The sequence below is a fragment of the Fusarium oxysporum genome, chromosome I, assembly GCF_013085055.1.
Source record: "Fusarium oxysporum Fo47 chromosome I, complete sequence".
NCBI lineage: Eukaryota > Fungi > Ascomycota > Sordariomycetes > Hypocreales > Nectriaceae > Fusarium > Fusarium oxysporum.
This window is the reverse complement of record NC_072840.1, coordinates 2,414,211-2,430,871: the sequence shown is the minus strand read 5'-3', so window position 1 is coordinate 2,430,871 and position 16,661 is coordinate 2,414,211. Positions and strand designations below refer to the sequence as shown.

Here is a 16,661-nt window from a genome sequence, read left to right as displayed (position 1 = left end):
CAGCTCACTGGGTTGCTGCATCCCTAGTCAGCGCCATTGTCTCGAGATGTAGTATCTGAGGTCCAGTAAGGACAGAGGACTCTGTCTCTGGTTGCAAGCATGGAGTTTGGGCATCAAAGTTAAAAGTAAGGACGCGCGGAGGTTCCATTTTGACACTCGGTATAGCTCACGCGTATGCAGATGGCCGCTTTCTGAAAAGGCAGTGGATAGCTCGGAGTGTGAGTAACTTCTTGGTGGAGATTGCGCTGCTATTATCGTATATTTGTTGAGCGAAGAAGAGAGAGAAGCCAACAGGACCAAAACGGAGGAAACACGGGTATAAGGTGTTGAGAGACAACCTGAGGTATCTCATGCAAGTTGAACCTTCCCATGGCAGGCGCGAATTGATGTTGAGCTAAAAACTTCAAGGCAGGTAGGTGTAAGGCCAAGATAAGAGAAGGTGCCACTCCCTTAGTAAAGTAGAAGAACTTAGAGAAGAACTATGGATCAGAGTAAAAAGGGAATGAGCGGATTCGTTACAATATAAGAACTTCCAGTCTGATGATAAACACCACCATATTCGCATGTATCATAACCCTCAATCCTTTGAAAAGTTCCTGAAATGCCAGTCAATGCACCCGAAAGAACCCCTCGATTCCCGAGATTTATCGGGTCAGGTCACAAGCGGGGCAGAAGAGCAAACTTATGCAAGTTGGCCCATATCTAGGCTCTCATATGAACGCACAACGAGTTGGTAGAACGAAATCATGGCTTCAGCTTTTGTATGCCCAAGTTCACGACCAATTGATGCTGGGCGATGCTAAGGATGTCATGTGAGATCACTCATCTCGACTTCCACGAGCAGGGTGATTATTGGCAGCTTCCGGGATTTGCTTCAATTCTGTTCTTCGGAGAACTTGATAAACTCGGTCTAGAATCTGCTAAAAATGGCCTGACTTCAACTAGTGCCCGTATTCCCTGTGTAACCATTGGTACTGTTCCATTTACCAAGAGTAACGAATTGTGCATGGCGTCAACCTGACCGCGAGGTTGTTTATGACATGTCATCTACTCCGTATCATGCTCTCGAAACAAGCCAAAAGTGGGAACAATGTTACATCAGGCCAATGTCTAGGGCCGGGAGCTGACATGTCAAGGAGTTGGCTAATCTGGTCCAAGGGCTGCAATGAATTCCAACTTATCATCGCGACTTGTTCTTCTTTGGCATCCATGCCTTACCGACTTAGAGCTGCTTCACTTCTTTCCGCCTACGAACGTCCAAGCGTTTGTGTGAGCTATTAGATTCCTAGTTGAGGCTGACCAATCTTGTCAGTAAATCTCAGCTCAGCCAAGTCGTCATTATTTCTTCAATGCCGAGCTCGCCACATGGCAATTGCTTTCAAGTGCCGGTTCGAAACCCCACCTTCAGGTGGTCAACGGTCGCTAGCGAGTGGTAGCACATGGCCGCAGCCACCATCATCGCCGATCTGTTGACTCACAGTACTCTTGTGGACTAGTCTCAAGCATTGTTGCGGCCTAGATCCCTACGGACCCTCCAAACTCTTGAGCCAACTGGCCGCCTCTGGCTCCCTTTCAGCACCTCCACCCAGGGAACTTCTGTCAAATCGCTAACTCTGTCAACGTCTTCTGGTTCGGCCTCTGACCTATCATCGTCTGTATCCTCATCCGTAACTTCAAGTATTGTGTCGTTCCCCTCGTCAGCCCCAGCTCTTTCATAGAGATCTTCGGTATAGGCCCAACTTGGGGTATCAAACTTGCCGTGAAGCAGGACAATGTCTCTGCCTTGGGATTTGATGTGTTTGAACTCTTCCGCTGGAATTGGTGTGGTAAGCTGCAGGGTGTGTGATTTCGTGTCGATACCTCGCAGGAAAACCAGCCCAATGGTTCGAGAATACCGGGGGTCCAAAGCAGCGTCATTATAGTTGGGGATGAAAGGAATGCCTTCCGGGCTTGTCGATACTATCTGGAGAGCCTCATCTTTACTTGCTGTGTCAAGCTTCGTGAGCTTCGATGATGCATCGGCAGAGACCTGGTCTTGGGTGAATCCGGAAAATGCTTTCACATCCTCTATCTCGACTGCCGCCAGAACCAGTCCGTTCACTGTATCGGCCAACAACTCCGGAGGACATTGATAATCGTAAGATACCAAGCCGAGGATCCCCTTCTTGGAGGAATATCGTACAAGTAAGGGTGATCTGAAAGAAAGTGGCGATGGGTTCCACTTCAACCTTTGGGTGATATCAGTTTGCTTCGTGGTCGTCAAAGCTAGTTCTTGTAAGTGAAAGTAGGACATGGTCTGCATCGCTCTCAGATGAGCAGCGGTTCTTGATGTAAATTCGGACTGCTGGGAGGGTAATTCTGTAAACGTGGTTTCTGTTGCAGCCCGCAACGCATCGACTGTCTCAGAGGGGCCATCTTCAGACATATATAACACTTCTTCAGGCTTCATCTTCCTGACCAGGGCACAGAGAAGATCGAGCCCAGTTCCAAGAATCCACCCTGGTGTATTGATGATGAGAGGAACACCCGCAAAACTTTTGTTGTACGTATCAAATAGATCGACCGCACATGCCAGGTAGAGATCGGGGTCCGATGCTGGAGTTACGGAGGCCATTGAATGGCAACGAACGACGTTCGAAGCAGCGTCTCTGATGCCCGGGTGTGTGAATGGTGTCCCTAGATTCGGCTTCGTCACAAACACGAGAGACAAAGTCCCCGCTGGCGCATATTCCGGTTGGCCTGGATCTAGGTCCATGACCACAACACCTCGCAGGGCTTGTCTATGAGATCGATCTGTCAAAAGCCGGTTCAGAAACAACCGCGAAAAAGTAGACTTTCCGGCCGATTTTGGGCCGCATATCAACGTTGAAAGAGACGGCTTCTCTCGACTGGTCGTCACCAGGGGTGAAAGCTTCCTGTTCCACGCAGCTAGTGAATCTAGCTCTTGGATGATGCATTTCTTAGGGGCATCTTCCGGCGTTTGGATCTGGAAAAGCATTAGTAAACGCTTTCATAGCAGGTAAGAAAACTTACAATCTGAAAAGTTGCTTCTTTATTTGACTTGGTTGAGTCTCCCTCAGGTGGTTCGTTCCACATTTTCCTGAATAGAGGTGATAAACGGCCCAACTGGCGCAGACCTTGAGCATTTTTATCCGGATGCAGCTCTAGTCTCGTCTGTTCCTTCGTCCGTAACACGGGGACTGCATGGCAGTGAGGGGCATGAACCCATTCAATAGTTTCAGCAGGATAGAGAGTAGCACCAGCCAACACTACCTCACCTTGAATCACTCTAATACCAAAACTTCCGATGATTGGAAATCGCTGCTAAGTCAGTCAAGAGACTTGTAAGAGCGAGGCGTGAAGTTTACCTCTTTGCTAGAAAGTCGTAGTTCTACCACACCTCCCTTCTTAACTCGGTAGTTTTGATTGGATAATCGAAATGATGAATACGGTATGGCCCTTTGAACTGTTCCGGATTCAGGAGTTATAGGTCCTGGTGGCCGACTGAGAAGCTGATGAGCGATGTCGAAACTGGTGATGCCGGGTCATATACCTTGCCATTTCATGGCTCTTGGGATGTGCGGCAGGCGACTCAGTTCCACGCTGTGACCGAGGAGTCTTTACTGCACTCTTCTTAGGAGTTGACGGAGTTCCAACTTGACTAGTTCCCTTTTGGAGCGGACTGAAATAGTTGACGTTGCTGGTGGGTGGTTCCTCATCGCATTGTGAGGATTGTTGCGCGGACGTTGAAGAGGCTGCAGCCTCTCTCCGTCGAGCAGCAAGAGCAGCAATAGCACTCATCGCTTTATTATGTGAGTCAGCACGATCGAAAGACTCGGGCAAAGAGTGTAACACTCACGCTTTGTCGCATCTACACCGTCAATTCTTCGTTTTTTGTGAGAGGACATGGCTGAGAATGGGTATGGTAATATATAATGGTGACAGTTGAATATGATCAGTCCAGGCAAGATAAACAGGAAGAACAATAAATCTCTGGGGAGTCATTATTCAACTGTCATAGAGTTGATGAAACGTCGCATGCTCCATGCTCAAAGGCTAAAACGTCTTGAAGATGCGTACCGTCTTATCGATAAGAAAAAATCATTTCGCGTTACCTGGGTCTCTATTCACTTGACGGTTTTTAATGGTACCTATGAAAAGGGATAGTACCAACGGCTTATTGATATCTAGGATTTTCTCGCTATTTCACTTGAAGTGCGTAAAACCTAAGCCTTTTTTGCCCAGTCTCATTGATTTCGCGTCACCTATCACCGGATATCTACACGACAGAGGCGCGTCCGTACAGTTAACCCAGGATAACTTAGTGGATTGCCCCACTAGCGCGGCATCTCCCAAATTTTATTTTCCAGCAACTTCATCTTCACCTCGATCAACCTCGTCCCGCCAATTGCACCCTCACCACCGAAAAGATTCATAGAAAAGTCCGCCCAAGATGGCGCCTAAGGAACCCTACAAAGTGCACTCCCTCAATAAGCACATAGAGAACACAAAGAAGGGCCTATCGGCTGAAGCGCAGTTCAACCGCCGCCCCGGCAACCGTGCTGCAACTATCAAGAAAGAGTCGAGCGACCCAAACAATATTTTCGCCAACAACGATGGGGATGACGATGATGAGTCAGGAAGCGGAAGCGACAGCGATAGTAGCAGCGATGGCCCGGCCGATTTTATCTCTAAACTCACCAGTACCACCAAACCTGCTTCTGCCACTCCACGCCGTCGTAGCAAAGATGATGAAATCGCCGATAGCGATGCCGAGCGCAATGCGTCCAAAAAGAGCACTTCTGTGAAAAAGACTGCTCCTGCCAAGTCTAAGCCTCAATCTTCTAGCGATTCAAGCAGCGAAGACGAGTCTGGCGACGAAAAGACCAGAGCAAAGACTAACGGCACAAGTCCTACAAAGGCGTCTGAGAGCACCTCGAGCTCTTCGGAGTCAGGGAGCGACAGTGATAGCGATGAGGAAGACAAGAAGGCACCCAAACCATCCACCAAAAAGCAAGACGATTCTGCCTCCATCAGCGACTCTTCCAGTGAGGACGAAAGCGAGGATGAAGCCGATGCCAAGGCTAAGCCTGCTCTGAATGGCAAAGCTGCTCCTACACCAGACAGCTCAAGCGAGGATAGCGACAGTGAAAGTGAGGATGAAGAACAGGATGCTAAACCTGCTGCGAAATCTGCCGCTAAGCCTGTCGCTCCCGAGCCAGGCAGTTCTTCAAGCGAGGAGGAGGATTCTGATGATGAGATGGTTGATGAATCCATGCACATTGAGGATCGCGAAGGACAGCTCGCCCTCCCCAACTTCATTGCTCCTGACTTTGTCCTTCGCAAGGGCGATGATGGCACAAACGGCCGCGATGTTGCTGAGATCTGCAACAAGGCGAACCTAGAGGGCAAGCAATTTTGGTACTTCACAGTTCCTTCCAATGTGCCCATCTCAGTTGTTCAGAATCTTGAGATCCCCATGAACCAGTCTCAGTCTACCGATAAGCTGTTTTCTCACAATGGCGAGGACTATGGTGTCTCCTTTGAGAGTATTGCCCCCAAGGGAAATATTCAAATCATGATTCCCTCTGATCGCCCTCAATACCAGCCCGGTAAGCTCCCAGCCGTCACGTTTTTAATATTCTTCACTAACTTATAAATCAGCCACCAAGCAGATCGACCAAGTTATGCAGGTCAAGAAGATCACACAACTTGGCTCCACTAACTCTGTCGCCCCTGTTCCCAAGCCAGCCCCTCGTGCTCAGCCCACTGGCCTAAAGGCTCGATACCAACCCATCGGAGTCAACGAGCCCATGGGAAGCATCGGTGATGATGAGGACGTCGAGATGGGCGATGCTCCCGTTCTGTCGGCCAAAGCTGCCAAGAAGGAAAAGAAGCGCAAGTCAAAGGAGACTTCTGAAAAGAAGCAGAAGAAGGGACAGAGCATCCCCGAGCCCCCCAGCTCTCGAACAACCGAAGCACCAACTCCCGATACACGCAAGAACAAGCGAAAGCTAGCAGCCTCTGAAGATGATGCCGTAGCCGTAGCCGAGCAACTTCAAGAGGAGACTAAGCTTGCAGCAAGCAAGTCCAAGAAGCAAAAGACAAACCGAGCTGGAAGCCCCGATCTGGGCTCTGAGCCAGCGTCTGCAGCCGCAAAGAAGTACACCCCTGTCTTGCCTCCCGCAATCCCTACAGCAGGAACCCCTACTCCCAAGTCTGCTTCCACGCCTGTTACAAGCAGCAAGAAGCAAAAGAAAGACAAGGAGGCTTCAGTGCCCGCTCCCCGACAGAGCGTGGTACCCATACCCTCTATCCCCCACTCCTCCCCTCCCAGATCCTCTCCTGCGCGCGCTCCTGCATCACAGCTTCCTGCCTCACCTAGCCAGGGTAAGGAGAAACGAGCCAAAAAGCGAAAGGATAAGGATGGCAAGAAGACTCCCTCGGGCAAGAAGGAGACCCCTGTAGTCCCCCCTGTGCCTCTATCTTCCTCGGAATAGCGTTCTGCTGGGAAGATCAGCCCTCGAAAGGGCAGAGGCAAGGGCAGAGCCCGCAAGAAGTAGTGAAAAGCTCGATATGACAGTATTTCGGAAAGCTTAGTGCCTAGGCTATCGATATGCATCGTTGTCTATCTGACACAACATACACTATTATGGGCATTATCAATTATTGTGGGCAGACATATGGTGTTGGATGCGCATAGGAGATGTTGCAATTTTTTTCTTCTCGCATGGCTTGATCATGCAAGCATTTCGAACCCGCGGCGAGACAGTTGTCTCTGGATTTCAGCGGCATGGCGTTGGTGGTGCATTTTGGTCGCAAACGGACAAGAAAAAGGGGTTGAGGTCTCTGAGGATAGTGTAAGAGGAGTGACGAAGGGAGAGACTCGAAAAATATCTCCCTTCTGCGAGGATTAACGTGGATCTTTATTAGCTAGGCTTTTGGGCATCAGCATCTTTCGATAGAAGGATGCTTGTGTGATAGTGTAGTCAATGTCAGAACAAACAAACCTTGGTTCCGCGCTGCATCTTGTAACTGTATCAGGCCCTGGCAGAGGTTGTCACCATTAAGCCTTGGCTTGTGTTCGATAGTAGATGAGTCACTACAGCGAAGTTTGTAATCATAACAAGTGTTTCGTCAATGCAAATCGCTGTCTTCTGTACTGCAGTGTACACCTACCCTGTACCTATCAAAAGTGATGAAGCTATCACCCCACACAGACAATACAATGTCACTCACAAGGTATTATTGGAAGCTGAGTTCGCTTTCTTCCTATTCAGCTCAAAGCTACTGCTTAGAGCAGACTTATTTTGACAGTATGGGAATGCCATAAATCCCATGAGCAGCCATCAGTACAGCCACCCAGCCACCCAGCCACTCTTCTATGCTGTCAAACTAGAATATAAAACGCTTATCCCCGCAACAGGCCATGGAATTCATGAGAAAAGTCAATTCCCCAAAGTCTCGAATGACAAGCGGCAGAGTCAAGTCAGAGACGATGTAAGGTTTCCTAGTCTGCCTTTCGAAAGGACACCCCCCTCTCGCCAGCCTCTTAGGGTGTCCATGGATGGAATATCACGATGACGTTCGCTATATATTAGAGCCTCACATGCGGCCATGTTTTGACGCCATTGCATCTTAGAGATGAAAGGAAGGACTGTCAACAAATACAATGATAGACAATACGAGAGTTGAGCGTACTTGTCACTGAAGTCAATGCCAGATCTGATTCTCCGGTATCACGATGCATAATTGGGCAGTCGATCTGATGCCTGAGAGAGCTGTAGGATCATGCGTGTAAGTTGTAGCTCCAGATCTACGCCAACATCTAAGGCATAGACTGCCTAGTAGTACAGAGTAGACACTGTATACGTCTCCCACCGCCAGCCTCATAGGCTAGACAGGGTATTGAGCTGATGTCCAGGTTGAGTTGACAGCGTAGACCAGTCCATGTAGTGATGTTAAGAGCCGATCGTCGCTGGTTGCGGTCTCTGGCTGCCATTCAGATGTGGGGGCTAGAGATCACGAACGAGGTCATTCGGCCAAAGAATATCAAAGTAATTGGCTACTAATGTGTAAGACATCTCAAGTAACCCTGGGATAGCGTCCTTGAACAATAGTATATGTAACAACAAGGATTTTGCTCGAATCTGGCAAACTCGAGTCAAACCGATAACTGAGGAATGTTATGTCTCACTTCCTGTCCTCGCACCATTTGCTACATGGATCTTTCGAACACCAAAGTGTTACAAAACGTTGAAGGCGACATGATGCATTACTGAACCTGCCACTTAATGGCAGAAATACAGACAAGGTGTATGTCACGCAGCAGAAAGCCGGGGATAACCATTAACCACGTGCATTGCACAAGACCTTCAGAGTGCAACGATAGAAAAAGTATGGTCTGATAAAGTTGAAGCGAGCTAAAGCTTGAAGGAACCGCACATGGGCACTTGGAAAGATTCGGACAACGGGATCTTGATGCAGTGATCAATCATATCAGGAGACCGACCGGCAAATACGCATTCGTTCGTTGTATCGATAATCGTCCCATACCAATATCGGTCGGTATTCTCCTGGACCCCGACTGCAAACGCCGGCCGAAAACTACCGACCGCGGGTCCGTGACTGAGAAATTTGTCAAAATTTCCTTCCTTTTTCTTATCCGTCAATGGGCCGAGACCCGACTTCTGAACGGACATTGCCCCAAATTAGTGAGTGGTTAAAAAAAAAAAAGAAAAATTCTCAAGAAATCGGCCGAGTCAATAAACCAAACACGGAAAGCAAAGTTCGATGGACCTGAATTAGGTGGGACCACGGCGGACTTCGCAAAGATTGAACCCGCTGTGGGAACCAAGGTAATCGGCCGCCATGATCGATTTTTGGGGCTCAAGAACGAAAATTTCGTTTAGTAAGTTGTTAATTGTACTTTGTCTCACTTAGGCTTCAGCCCAAGTACAGTACGCAAGAAAGGATGGTGACAATTGGGTTGACAGTATCCTCGATCCCATGCTACCTATTATGGCGGCTCGCTCGGATGTCGTCGCATTGACCGCCTCTGTATTGGGCTTCCAAACCAGGCTTTTATTGGCATCATGATACCTGATCCATGATATATACCTTGGAGTTGTCGCTCACGAGGGCATGGATCTGGAGCTAGAGTAGCAGTCATCACTGTTTGTCCAGGAAGAATCAACCATGATGCATTTCTGATTGGGCATTAGTTTCTGTTGGCGTGTGCTTGCATACCGCGTTGGTCTTTCATGTCCTGTAGGTAGGGTGAGAGGCATGCAACGGTATTCAGTAGTCATCATACCTGTGTTCAGACAATGCGGTCTGGACCAGCGTTTCCCAATCAGACACGTACCGTACATCCTCTCGCTTCTGGTCAGACATTCAAGCATCAGCAAGAAGACCAAAGTAGATGAGCTTAGAACAAGCCTGTAAACTGAAGCTCAGCATGTGCTTATCATGAAGTGTCAGACACTAACAGCATATTGAGTAATAGCCGAGGCCAAGACTCTACCTAAACGATGCTATCAGGCCAACCGACATGATGTGTTTTTTGCCTTCTCTGATGAACACAATCGTTTGCAACATTAAGCATGATATTCAAGAAACTTAGAACTACCTTTGAGATTGGGTTGAAAGTTGAAACTACCTAACTCATCCCATCATATTCCCAATTGACTAGCGTATCGCAAGTGACAGTGTCTCGTGCGCAGGTAGGGGACCCTTGGCGATCTCCTGAACTTGGGCCAGTCCGCCTCAATTCGACCTTGGCTTTTGCAGCTGTGGCATGGGTGTTTCAATCAAGTTGAATCCGTGCACGGGCGGCTGAATCGACAACGTGTTAAAGAGATTGCAAGGAAATGGCAACATACTGATTAGGTTGTTTATCAGCAAGATCATGCGCTGCGACAAGACAGCAATCAACCTGTTCTATCCAAGGGACTGGATGGGTTTCGTATCCCTGTTCATTGAGACCCTCCCAATCTCTCTCAGACCCTGAGCCTCCACTGCTCGTTCTGCTTATTCTCTTCCGTCCCGAGCGGAGGATCCACGCTATATCCACGTTCAATTTCCTCGGATTATGCCTCGCGCCTCGTCTCACCTCGGGGCGCGCGCCTCACGCGTTGACAAATAAGACCCGAACGACCGTTAAGAGTCTCCGTTGGAATTTTTATATATATTTTATTTCTTAGTGTCGCACAGCACATCGAAAACTCCGCGTCGGAGTCGGAGCGAATATAGCTCTTGAACGAGGATGAGTTTAGTTCATAACCTTTTTCTTTCTCCCCTCTAGCAGGACGTCACCGTCATGACGATGAGGCTTGCCGCGCTAAATAGGTCTAATTGGCTGTTGATTCGCTCAATGGCCAGAAAAGCTCAAACGGTTTCCTTGGTGTAAACCCTCAACGAGAAGCTATCTTCCGCTACATCCGAGTGAACGTCGAGATGCAGCAAAATGACAAGGGAAAAGTGTAGGTGTTTCGTGGGGTTACTATGACCCTTGTCGTGTGTATGTCTCCTGAGTGACGCGATGGGCTGCGCGCGCCTATGGCCTGTGAAATGGACTAGGTATCTGAAGCTGACCCTTGACTCGAAGCGCTTGAAGCTGTGAACACTTGAACCGTTACACGGAGAGCCATCAAGAGTTTCGTCAACAGCAGGGCTGAGTCTAAAATTGGTAATCGGAAGCTGTCGAACAACGAAATTACGAGTACGGCTATTCCAGTCCGGAATGAACTCAGGTCTTTTGGACCGACAATTAATATCAGTTGGCTGCTTAGATGACTTTGGCAACTATACAGCAACATATCTCGTGCTCACAGTCCAGAGGTTGGCGATAGTCAATGGCTTAACGCTAATATGAGTTAGAGCACGCTTTTGCCGCAGCTCGAATATTATTAGCATTCAGACTTGCAACCTTGATCATCTAAAACAGTAGAAGTATCCGTGTCTTCCAGCGTAGTCTGTGTTAAGTTGATACCTGTATCACAACATGAGGATCTCTGGAGCTTTAAGGCAGCAGCGAATGGAAGTTGTCAATGATAGACAGGTGTGAGTAAGCTTGTGTTGGATTATTCCTTCCTGGCTGCATCGAAAGCCTCCATGGACAGCCACGGATGGTAAGCATCTTCCATGGAGGAAGCAGCGGAATTGGAGAAGGTACATTGGTCGCGAGTACCTGCTGAACGCACATCACTTTTTCGCTTCCACATTTGAATGCGACGAAAAAAGATGCAGTGGCCCCAGCTCCCTTGTTAGCGCCAAAAGAGAGAGCTGATCCTTGTCTTGGATATTGCTTCTCAATGGTTCGTTGTTCATCATCCATCTCGGTTTGCGGCCTGTGAAACTTTGCAGTGGAGCAACATATTTTTCAGAAAGGAGCATAACTGATTTTTTTGCTCAACTCGCTAATTGATTATCGACACATGAAGTATTGGGCTGGCTTTTGTTTATCAAGGGGTTTGCAAACAGTCAAAGCCTTGCTCCCTTGGCGGAGCAGCCGGTGCATGAATGACAAAGCTCACAACAAGACACAGGCAAGTATGAGCTTCAGGAAATTTCCTCGCGTGCGCAAATTGACTATGACCTCAGCGGAAGTGTCCCCTTGAGGATATCCCCGGGTCGCTTCCATGTTTCAACGGCAAGCAGGAGACAGGCTTTCTCGACGCCTAATTGCAACCTTGTATGTACCTTATGTTACTGTTAACACATGGACATGAGCTGTTCAATTTAACAAATCAACAGTTAAATGCCACGTTGGATTGAGCCAGCGATCGTCATAGTCATAGGTATCTTACAACCTACAACCGCGGCTGGTTGCTGGGCACGCGGACTCATCAACCTAGATTCCCGTTCTGGTCTGATTGGTTTAGTCTGTCCCCATAATCGAATCTAGGCAGTCTTCCAGGCGCATGTCACTGTGCCACAGTCATGACGCTGCCATCAGAACAAAGAGTCTCTCCGTTCAGTCAGAATGCCCAGGCTCTGGAGGAAGCCAAGTGACACCGTCTGGGAACCGTTTCTGATGGTGACGTTTTCTTCAAGTATCAGCCACCATCATTGACCACGGACCCTGATCAATGGCAGAAAACAAAGATGCAATCAAGGAGTGGGTCTTTGTATTGATCAAGCCACCCAAAGACTCGTCATGAACATGGATTGTTCTTGTCTCGTCTCGTCTTGTCTTGTCATCATCAGCGCAGTGCAATCTAGCACATGATGGGTCTCGCTGAGGTCAGAAAGCGGAAAGCCTCGTGCTAGCTGTGTGTGTGCATCCGCGTCGGCAGATCACCCTTCCAATCTCATTCGTTCCAGATGGTGATGTGATAAAGTCGGAACCTCGGAGTCCATGGAGCTTGGCGAGCCTCCGACGCCGACTGAAAGGGTGCTTGCAGCAATTGATTGTGACATTCAGTCTGATCGGAAAATCTGTTGGACTTTAAACCATGTGGACTTGTCCGGAAGACTTGTTCGCTTGCGTTGGCAAGGTGCCGGCCGTTAACGTTCTCAGTCAATCGTTCGTTGCCCAGCAGCTATGCCAAGGCTGAAATGATGTACTACGTGCAGTGCTTTCTGGATCACCGGGGCATGGGCTGCCTCCGGTTCCTACATTGTGAGTGGCCATATCAAATGACTAAGACAAGTCAAGGGGAGAAGAGACGCTCTGCGGCTCATTTGACTTTATTGATCGAGGCTCAGTATTCCAGATTGCCACGTCGACTTGTAGACTTGTCTGGGCTGGTAGCTCATAGGTAATCTCATCTCCCCCTCGGTTTAAAACGTGGTCGGTAAAGTTTTGGCGGTACAATACGCGGAAAGCATGGAAGTAAGCGTTATTTGACAGGGCGAATTCTCACGCGACTCAGCCCGCCTATCAGGCTTGGCAGCGGCTTCGAAGGAAATTACGGTAATACGCCTTGATTCGGGCTGCCGCAAACCCCGTTGCTCCGCGATGTCCGGCCAGTGTGCTATGTCAGCAACTTTGTTTGTGTCGTCTTGATTGATTGGCTTCGCAGTGACAAAAGAGCTCCGTCTGAGCGTCAGAGAAGAGCTGATTAGGCTTAGGCGCTGGCTCCAGTGCAATCTCCAGGCGACCCTGGGTGCCATCCATGCACAACGCCCCGCTGAGGCTTGTTGACTGGCCGGTACCCCAAACCCTTGTATCGATGACTCCTCCCGCAGCATCCGGACTCATTTGAGATGAGGACGAGGAAAATCCTGCGGTGCGGGCCCCTTGAATGAAGCTAATGTCAGTGGAGTGTGATGGGGAGCTTAGCGCCCACTGGAATCCTGCGCGACGTGCCCTGTTGAATTTGTGCTCTTTAGCGGACTACGGTTGTAAAATCAGCTGTAAAGACCTTGATTTTTCAGCGCTTCTAGTGGCCAGCTGCACTGGTACACGCCCCTGGTGCATCACTTTCCTGCACCTCGTCATCATACTCGATCCCTCTCTCCTCCACTCCCTCCACTTTCTTCATATTACTACTCCCATTTCCTCACCTCCATCTTCTTCTTCCCTCCCTTTCTCTCTCTCCTCGATCCTCGGCTTGGTTTCGTCTTAGATTCGCACCTTGTTAAAGCATCTATCTTCCTCCGTCACGACTTCAGGTCCTAGCCTCACATCTTCTTTGTGTGGCGTCCTTGTCGCGTGCTGCCTCCCTTCTCTGCGACTCGACAACCATCGCTCTAGACGGCCATCCCGACGATTCCGACCATCGTTGTATGCGTGCAAGTCAAGTAAATAGGTCAACTTGGATATGAGGTAGCTTTTGGGTATTCATATTGGGTTACCGACTACGCGTTACGAATTTCTTCGAAATTATCTTGCGCTACGCTACAAATAATCAGCACACCCCCTTTCGAACCACCGTTCTGTCGATCCAAACAACTTTCTCGACCTTCGCCATGAACGACTTCTCCGCCACCCTTTCAGGGAAGCCTAAGCTCCAGCTACTCTGGCCCGAGCACGTTAATCTGCCATTCCTCAACACTGTTCCTCACAGATATCGAATTGGCCGTCGACGCACCAAATCAAAATCGAGACCTGGCAATGAGGAGATCACCAGTCTCAAAACCTCCTTCAACGCCTGGGATGGTGTTCGTGATCTTCAGAAGCATCACTGGAGGACATCAGATCTCCAATATGCTGTCGTTGGCCTCCTAATTCTCTTCTCCTTCTGGATTGCTCCCCCGGCTCCTGGTGTCAAGCTCCTGGCTATCATTGGTAGCGTATGGGTTCTGCTTATGCCTGCCACCCGTCAATTCTTTTTGCCATCAGTGACAATCTGGACCTGGCTCTTGTATTTCTTTTGTAGTCGGTATGTGTTGATTTCAAAGGTCAAATTTGTCGTCTGCTAACACTTGTCAGGTTTATCCCCAATGAGTACCGACCTCATATTTGGGTCCGCGTGCTACCCGCCCTCGAGAACGTCTTGTACGGTGCCAATCTGTCGAGCATTCTCTCCGCCCACCAACACTCGGTTCTCGACATTCTTGCCTGGATCCCCTACGGCCTGTGCCATTTTGGCGCTCCTGTAGTCTGCGCCCTGCTCATGTTCGTCTTCGCTGCCCCCGGTACCGCCCCTGTCTGGGCTCGCACCTTCGGCTGGATGAGTATTCTGGGTGTCACCATCCAGCTTCTCTTCCCCTGTGCGCCACCTTGGTACGAGATGGAGCATGGTCTTGAACCTGCTGCCTACGGCATGCCAGGATCTCCTGCTGGACTCGCCCGTATCGACGCCATTTTTGGTATCGACCTCTATACGACCAATTTCAGCACTGCACCTGTTCCTTTCGGCGCTTTCCCCTCGCTCCACGCCGCGAACGCCGTTCTCGAGGCTCTCTTCATGTCTCACTGTTTCCCCCAATTCCGAACTTACTTCATCATGTATGCTGGATGGGTCTGCTGGGCCACTATGTACCTCAGCCACCATTATGCAATTGATTTGGTGGTCGGTGGCTTGATTGCGTCTTGCTTTTTCTACGCAGCAAAGGCCCGATGGTTACCCCGACGACAGGAGGGAAAGATCACGCGATGGGAATACGAGTACGTGGAGTATGGCGACCGCAACGCCATTTCTGACGAGGAGTATGGCGAGTACTTCGGTATGGGCCTGCTTGGACGCCCTCGCGCCGACTCCAGCGATGGCTGGACTGTTGCCAGCTCCAGTTGCAGCTCTAGCAGCGGAACCCTAAGCCCAACTCTATCCGAAGAAGCCCTTCCCGGAATGCTTATGGATATGGACAACAATGGACAGCTTTGGGACGGCAACGCTCCTGCTCGAGATGTGGAGTTGAGTGAAGTTGTGGTGGTGCGGTAATTGGCACGACTGAGTAATAGCACGGCTACCCCCGGACACTCTCATCCCACACCGGGGAAACGAAGCGACTTGTTGGGATTTTACGATTTTAATGCCCCGAACCCTTTTTAATCTTCGACCTTATATTTTTTTTTTTTTTGATAACATCTTTGGCATTCATCGGCACAGCGAAATGGCGCAACACGGTGCTTTACTACGGCAGATGCTGGATTCTGACGCAGGGCCGTCAGGGCCAGACGGCAAACTGTAATAATGGGTTCGAGGGGCTGATGTGTCCCGTTCTAATGTATACCCTGCGGAAGGACAAAACCGGAACTGAATAGAGTAATGTATACAACCAGAGGAAGTTTAATTCGTGTATGGACATGAGACGACGCCATGCCATGCACCGATACGCTCGCTAGAGAGCCTGGACGACTCGAGAGGGACATGCTTTATGATAAGCCTCCCCTACTCATGAGGAGGAGGAGAGATGAAGGGCAATTGGCTCACAGCCGAATCCTGGATGATCCTGGAGAGCAAAAGCCAGGCGGCGCAAGGAGGTGGCTGACTTTGGTGAAAAGGAAAAGGAATACCAAAGATACCATTCGCTAGATATTAGCAGCTAGAAGAATTGACAGCACGTTGTTTCTGTCACATCCTGTTCTCAGAGTGAAAGTCCTTGTAAATCTTCATCATACTCACTGAGTACCAATGTGCAGCTTGACACCTATTGTTCACAAGTCGTTGTAGCTGGCACGCGATCAGGTGGGCCCATTCATGATATCGAAATCTCAACATGTCGATCTTCATCTAGCCCAAGAAATTCCTCCGAGTTATGTTCAGCGGCATTATAAACGCCAAGTCTGCACGGCACTCTTGACCTCTTGGCATTCACAAGTGCTGTGTCTTAAAATTCGCTTTGTCATGATTTGAGAAGTATCAGTATCAATATGTCGATCCGGTATTCTAGGTTGTACGCAAATACCAGTAGTTTAAGTTGTACAAACATGTGATTTGAAAAGCTCGATCTCTGCTCAACTTCCAAGCAAGAGGGTTTTCAACTTTGAACTAATCCATTCATGCCCTTTGAAAACAGTATTTGATATAAGACACTCTCCACATTTGTCAGTAATAAGGCACTCTGGCATATGACAATATCAGGGCCACAAGATATTAAATAATCCTTCTCCGCCTAATACCTGCTACTGTCAACACGCGAGAGTCACTTAAGGTATATTATACTCAATGTCGAGCGGATTAAAAGGGATTTCAGGCCGTAAACTCATCTGTCAGAAACCCATCTTCCGGAAAATAACACAAGCAGTGATAAGGAGCAGAGGAAGCAAT

General features: G+C 49.0%; 4 protein-coding genes across 4 annotated transcripts; 3 read left to right on the top strand and 1 right to left on the bottom strand.

Moving 5' to 3' along the window:
- Positions 1-1,310: 1,310 nt before the first annotated feature.
- On the bottom strand, positions 1,311-3,908 carry FOBCDRAFT_283513 (uncharacterized protein; the record flags this gene model as incomplete). The annotated part of the gene is made up of 5 exons (XM_031181513.3): positions 1,311-2,986; positions 3,034-3,321; positions 3,369-3,504; positions 3,554-3,803; positions 3,860-3,908. The coding sequence occupies 5 exons, from the start codon at positions 3,906-3,908 to the stop codon at positions 1,499-1,501; spliced, it is 2,211 nt and encodes a 736-aa protein (XP_031042281.2). The 3' UTR covers positions 1,311-1,498.
- Positions 3,909-4,379: 471 nt separating this feature from the next.
- On the top strand, positions 4,380-6,592 carry FOBCDRAFT_2977 (DNA-directed RNA polymerase I subunit RPA34.5-domain-containing protein). Its single transcript, XM_031181512.3, has 2 exons — positions 4,380-5,612; positions 5,665-6,592. The coding sequence occupies exons 1-2, from the start codon at positions 4,454-4,456 to the stop codon at positions 6,498-6,500; spliced, it is 1,995 nt and encodes a 664-aa protein (XP_031042280.2). The 5' UTR covers positions 4,380-4,453; the 3' UTR covers positions 6,501-6,592.
- Positions 6,593-8,294: 1,702 nt separating this feature from the next.
- On the top strand, positions 8,295-9,099 carry FOBCDRAFT_194798 (uncharacterized protein; the record flags this gene model as incomplete). Its single annotated transcript, XM_059608800.1, has 4 exons — positions 8,295-8,314; positions 8,420-8,714; positions 8,751-8,858; positions 8,944-9,099. 4 exons carry the CDS (start codon positions 8,295-8,297, stop codon positions 9,097-9,099), a joined length of 579 nt encoding a protein of 192 aa, XP_059466574.1.
- A 4,673-nt stretch (positions 9,100-13,772) lies between these two features.
- Positions 13,773-15,521, top strand: FOBCDRAFT_2963 (uncharacterized protein). Its single transcript, XM_031181508.3, has 2 exons — positions 13,773-14,330; positions 14,381-15,521. Exons 1-2 carry the CDS (start codon positions 13,918-13,920, stop codon positions 15,330-15,332), a joined length of 1,365 nt encoding a protein of 454 aa, XP_031042276.1. The 5' UTR covers positions 13,773-13,917; the 3' UTR covers positions 15,333-15,521.
- The last annotated feature ends 1,140 nt before the right edge of the window (positions 15,522-16,661 follow it).

Bases quoted from the DNA above. Each gene is read 5' to 3' on its own strand.
- FOBCDRAFT_2977 (XM_031181512.3), top strand. From the start codon at position 4,454: ATGGCGCCTAAGGAACCCTACAAAGTGCACTCCCTCAATAAGCACATA. The intron at 5,613-5,664 runs GTAAGCTCCCAG...CTTATAAATCAG, and splicing joins TCGCCCTCAATACCAGCCCG to CCACCAAGCAGATCGACCAA.
- FOBCDRAFT_2963 (XM_031181508.3), top strand. From the start codon at position 13,918: ATGAACGACTTCTCCGCCACCCTTTCAGGGAAGCCTAAGCTCCAGCTA. The intron at 14,331-14,380 runs GTATGTGTTGAT...AACACTTGTCAG, and splicing joins TTGTATTTCTTTTGTAGTCG to GTTTATCCCCAATGAGTACC.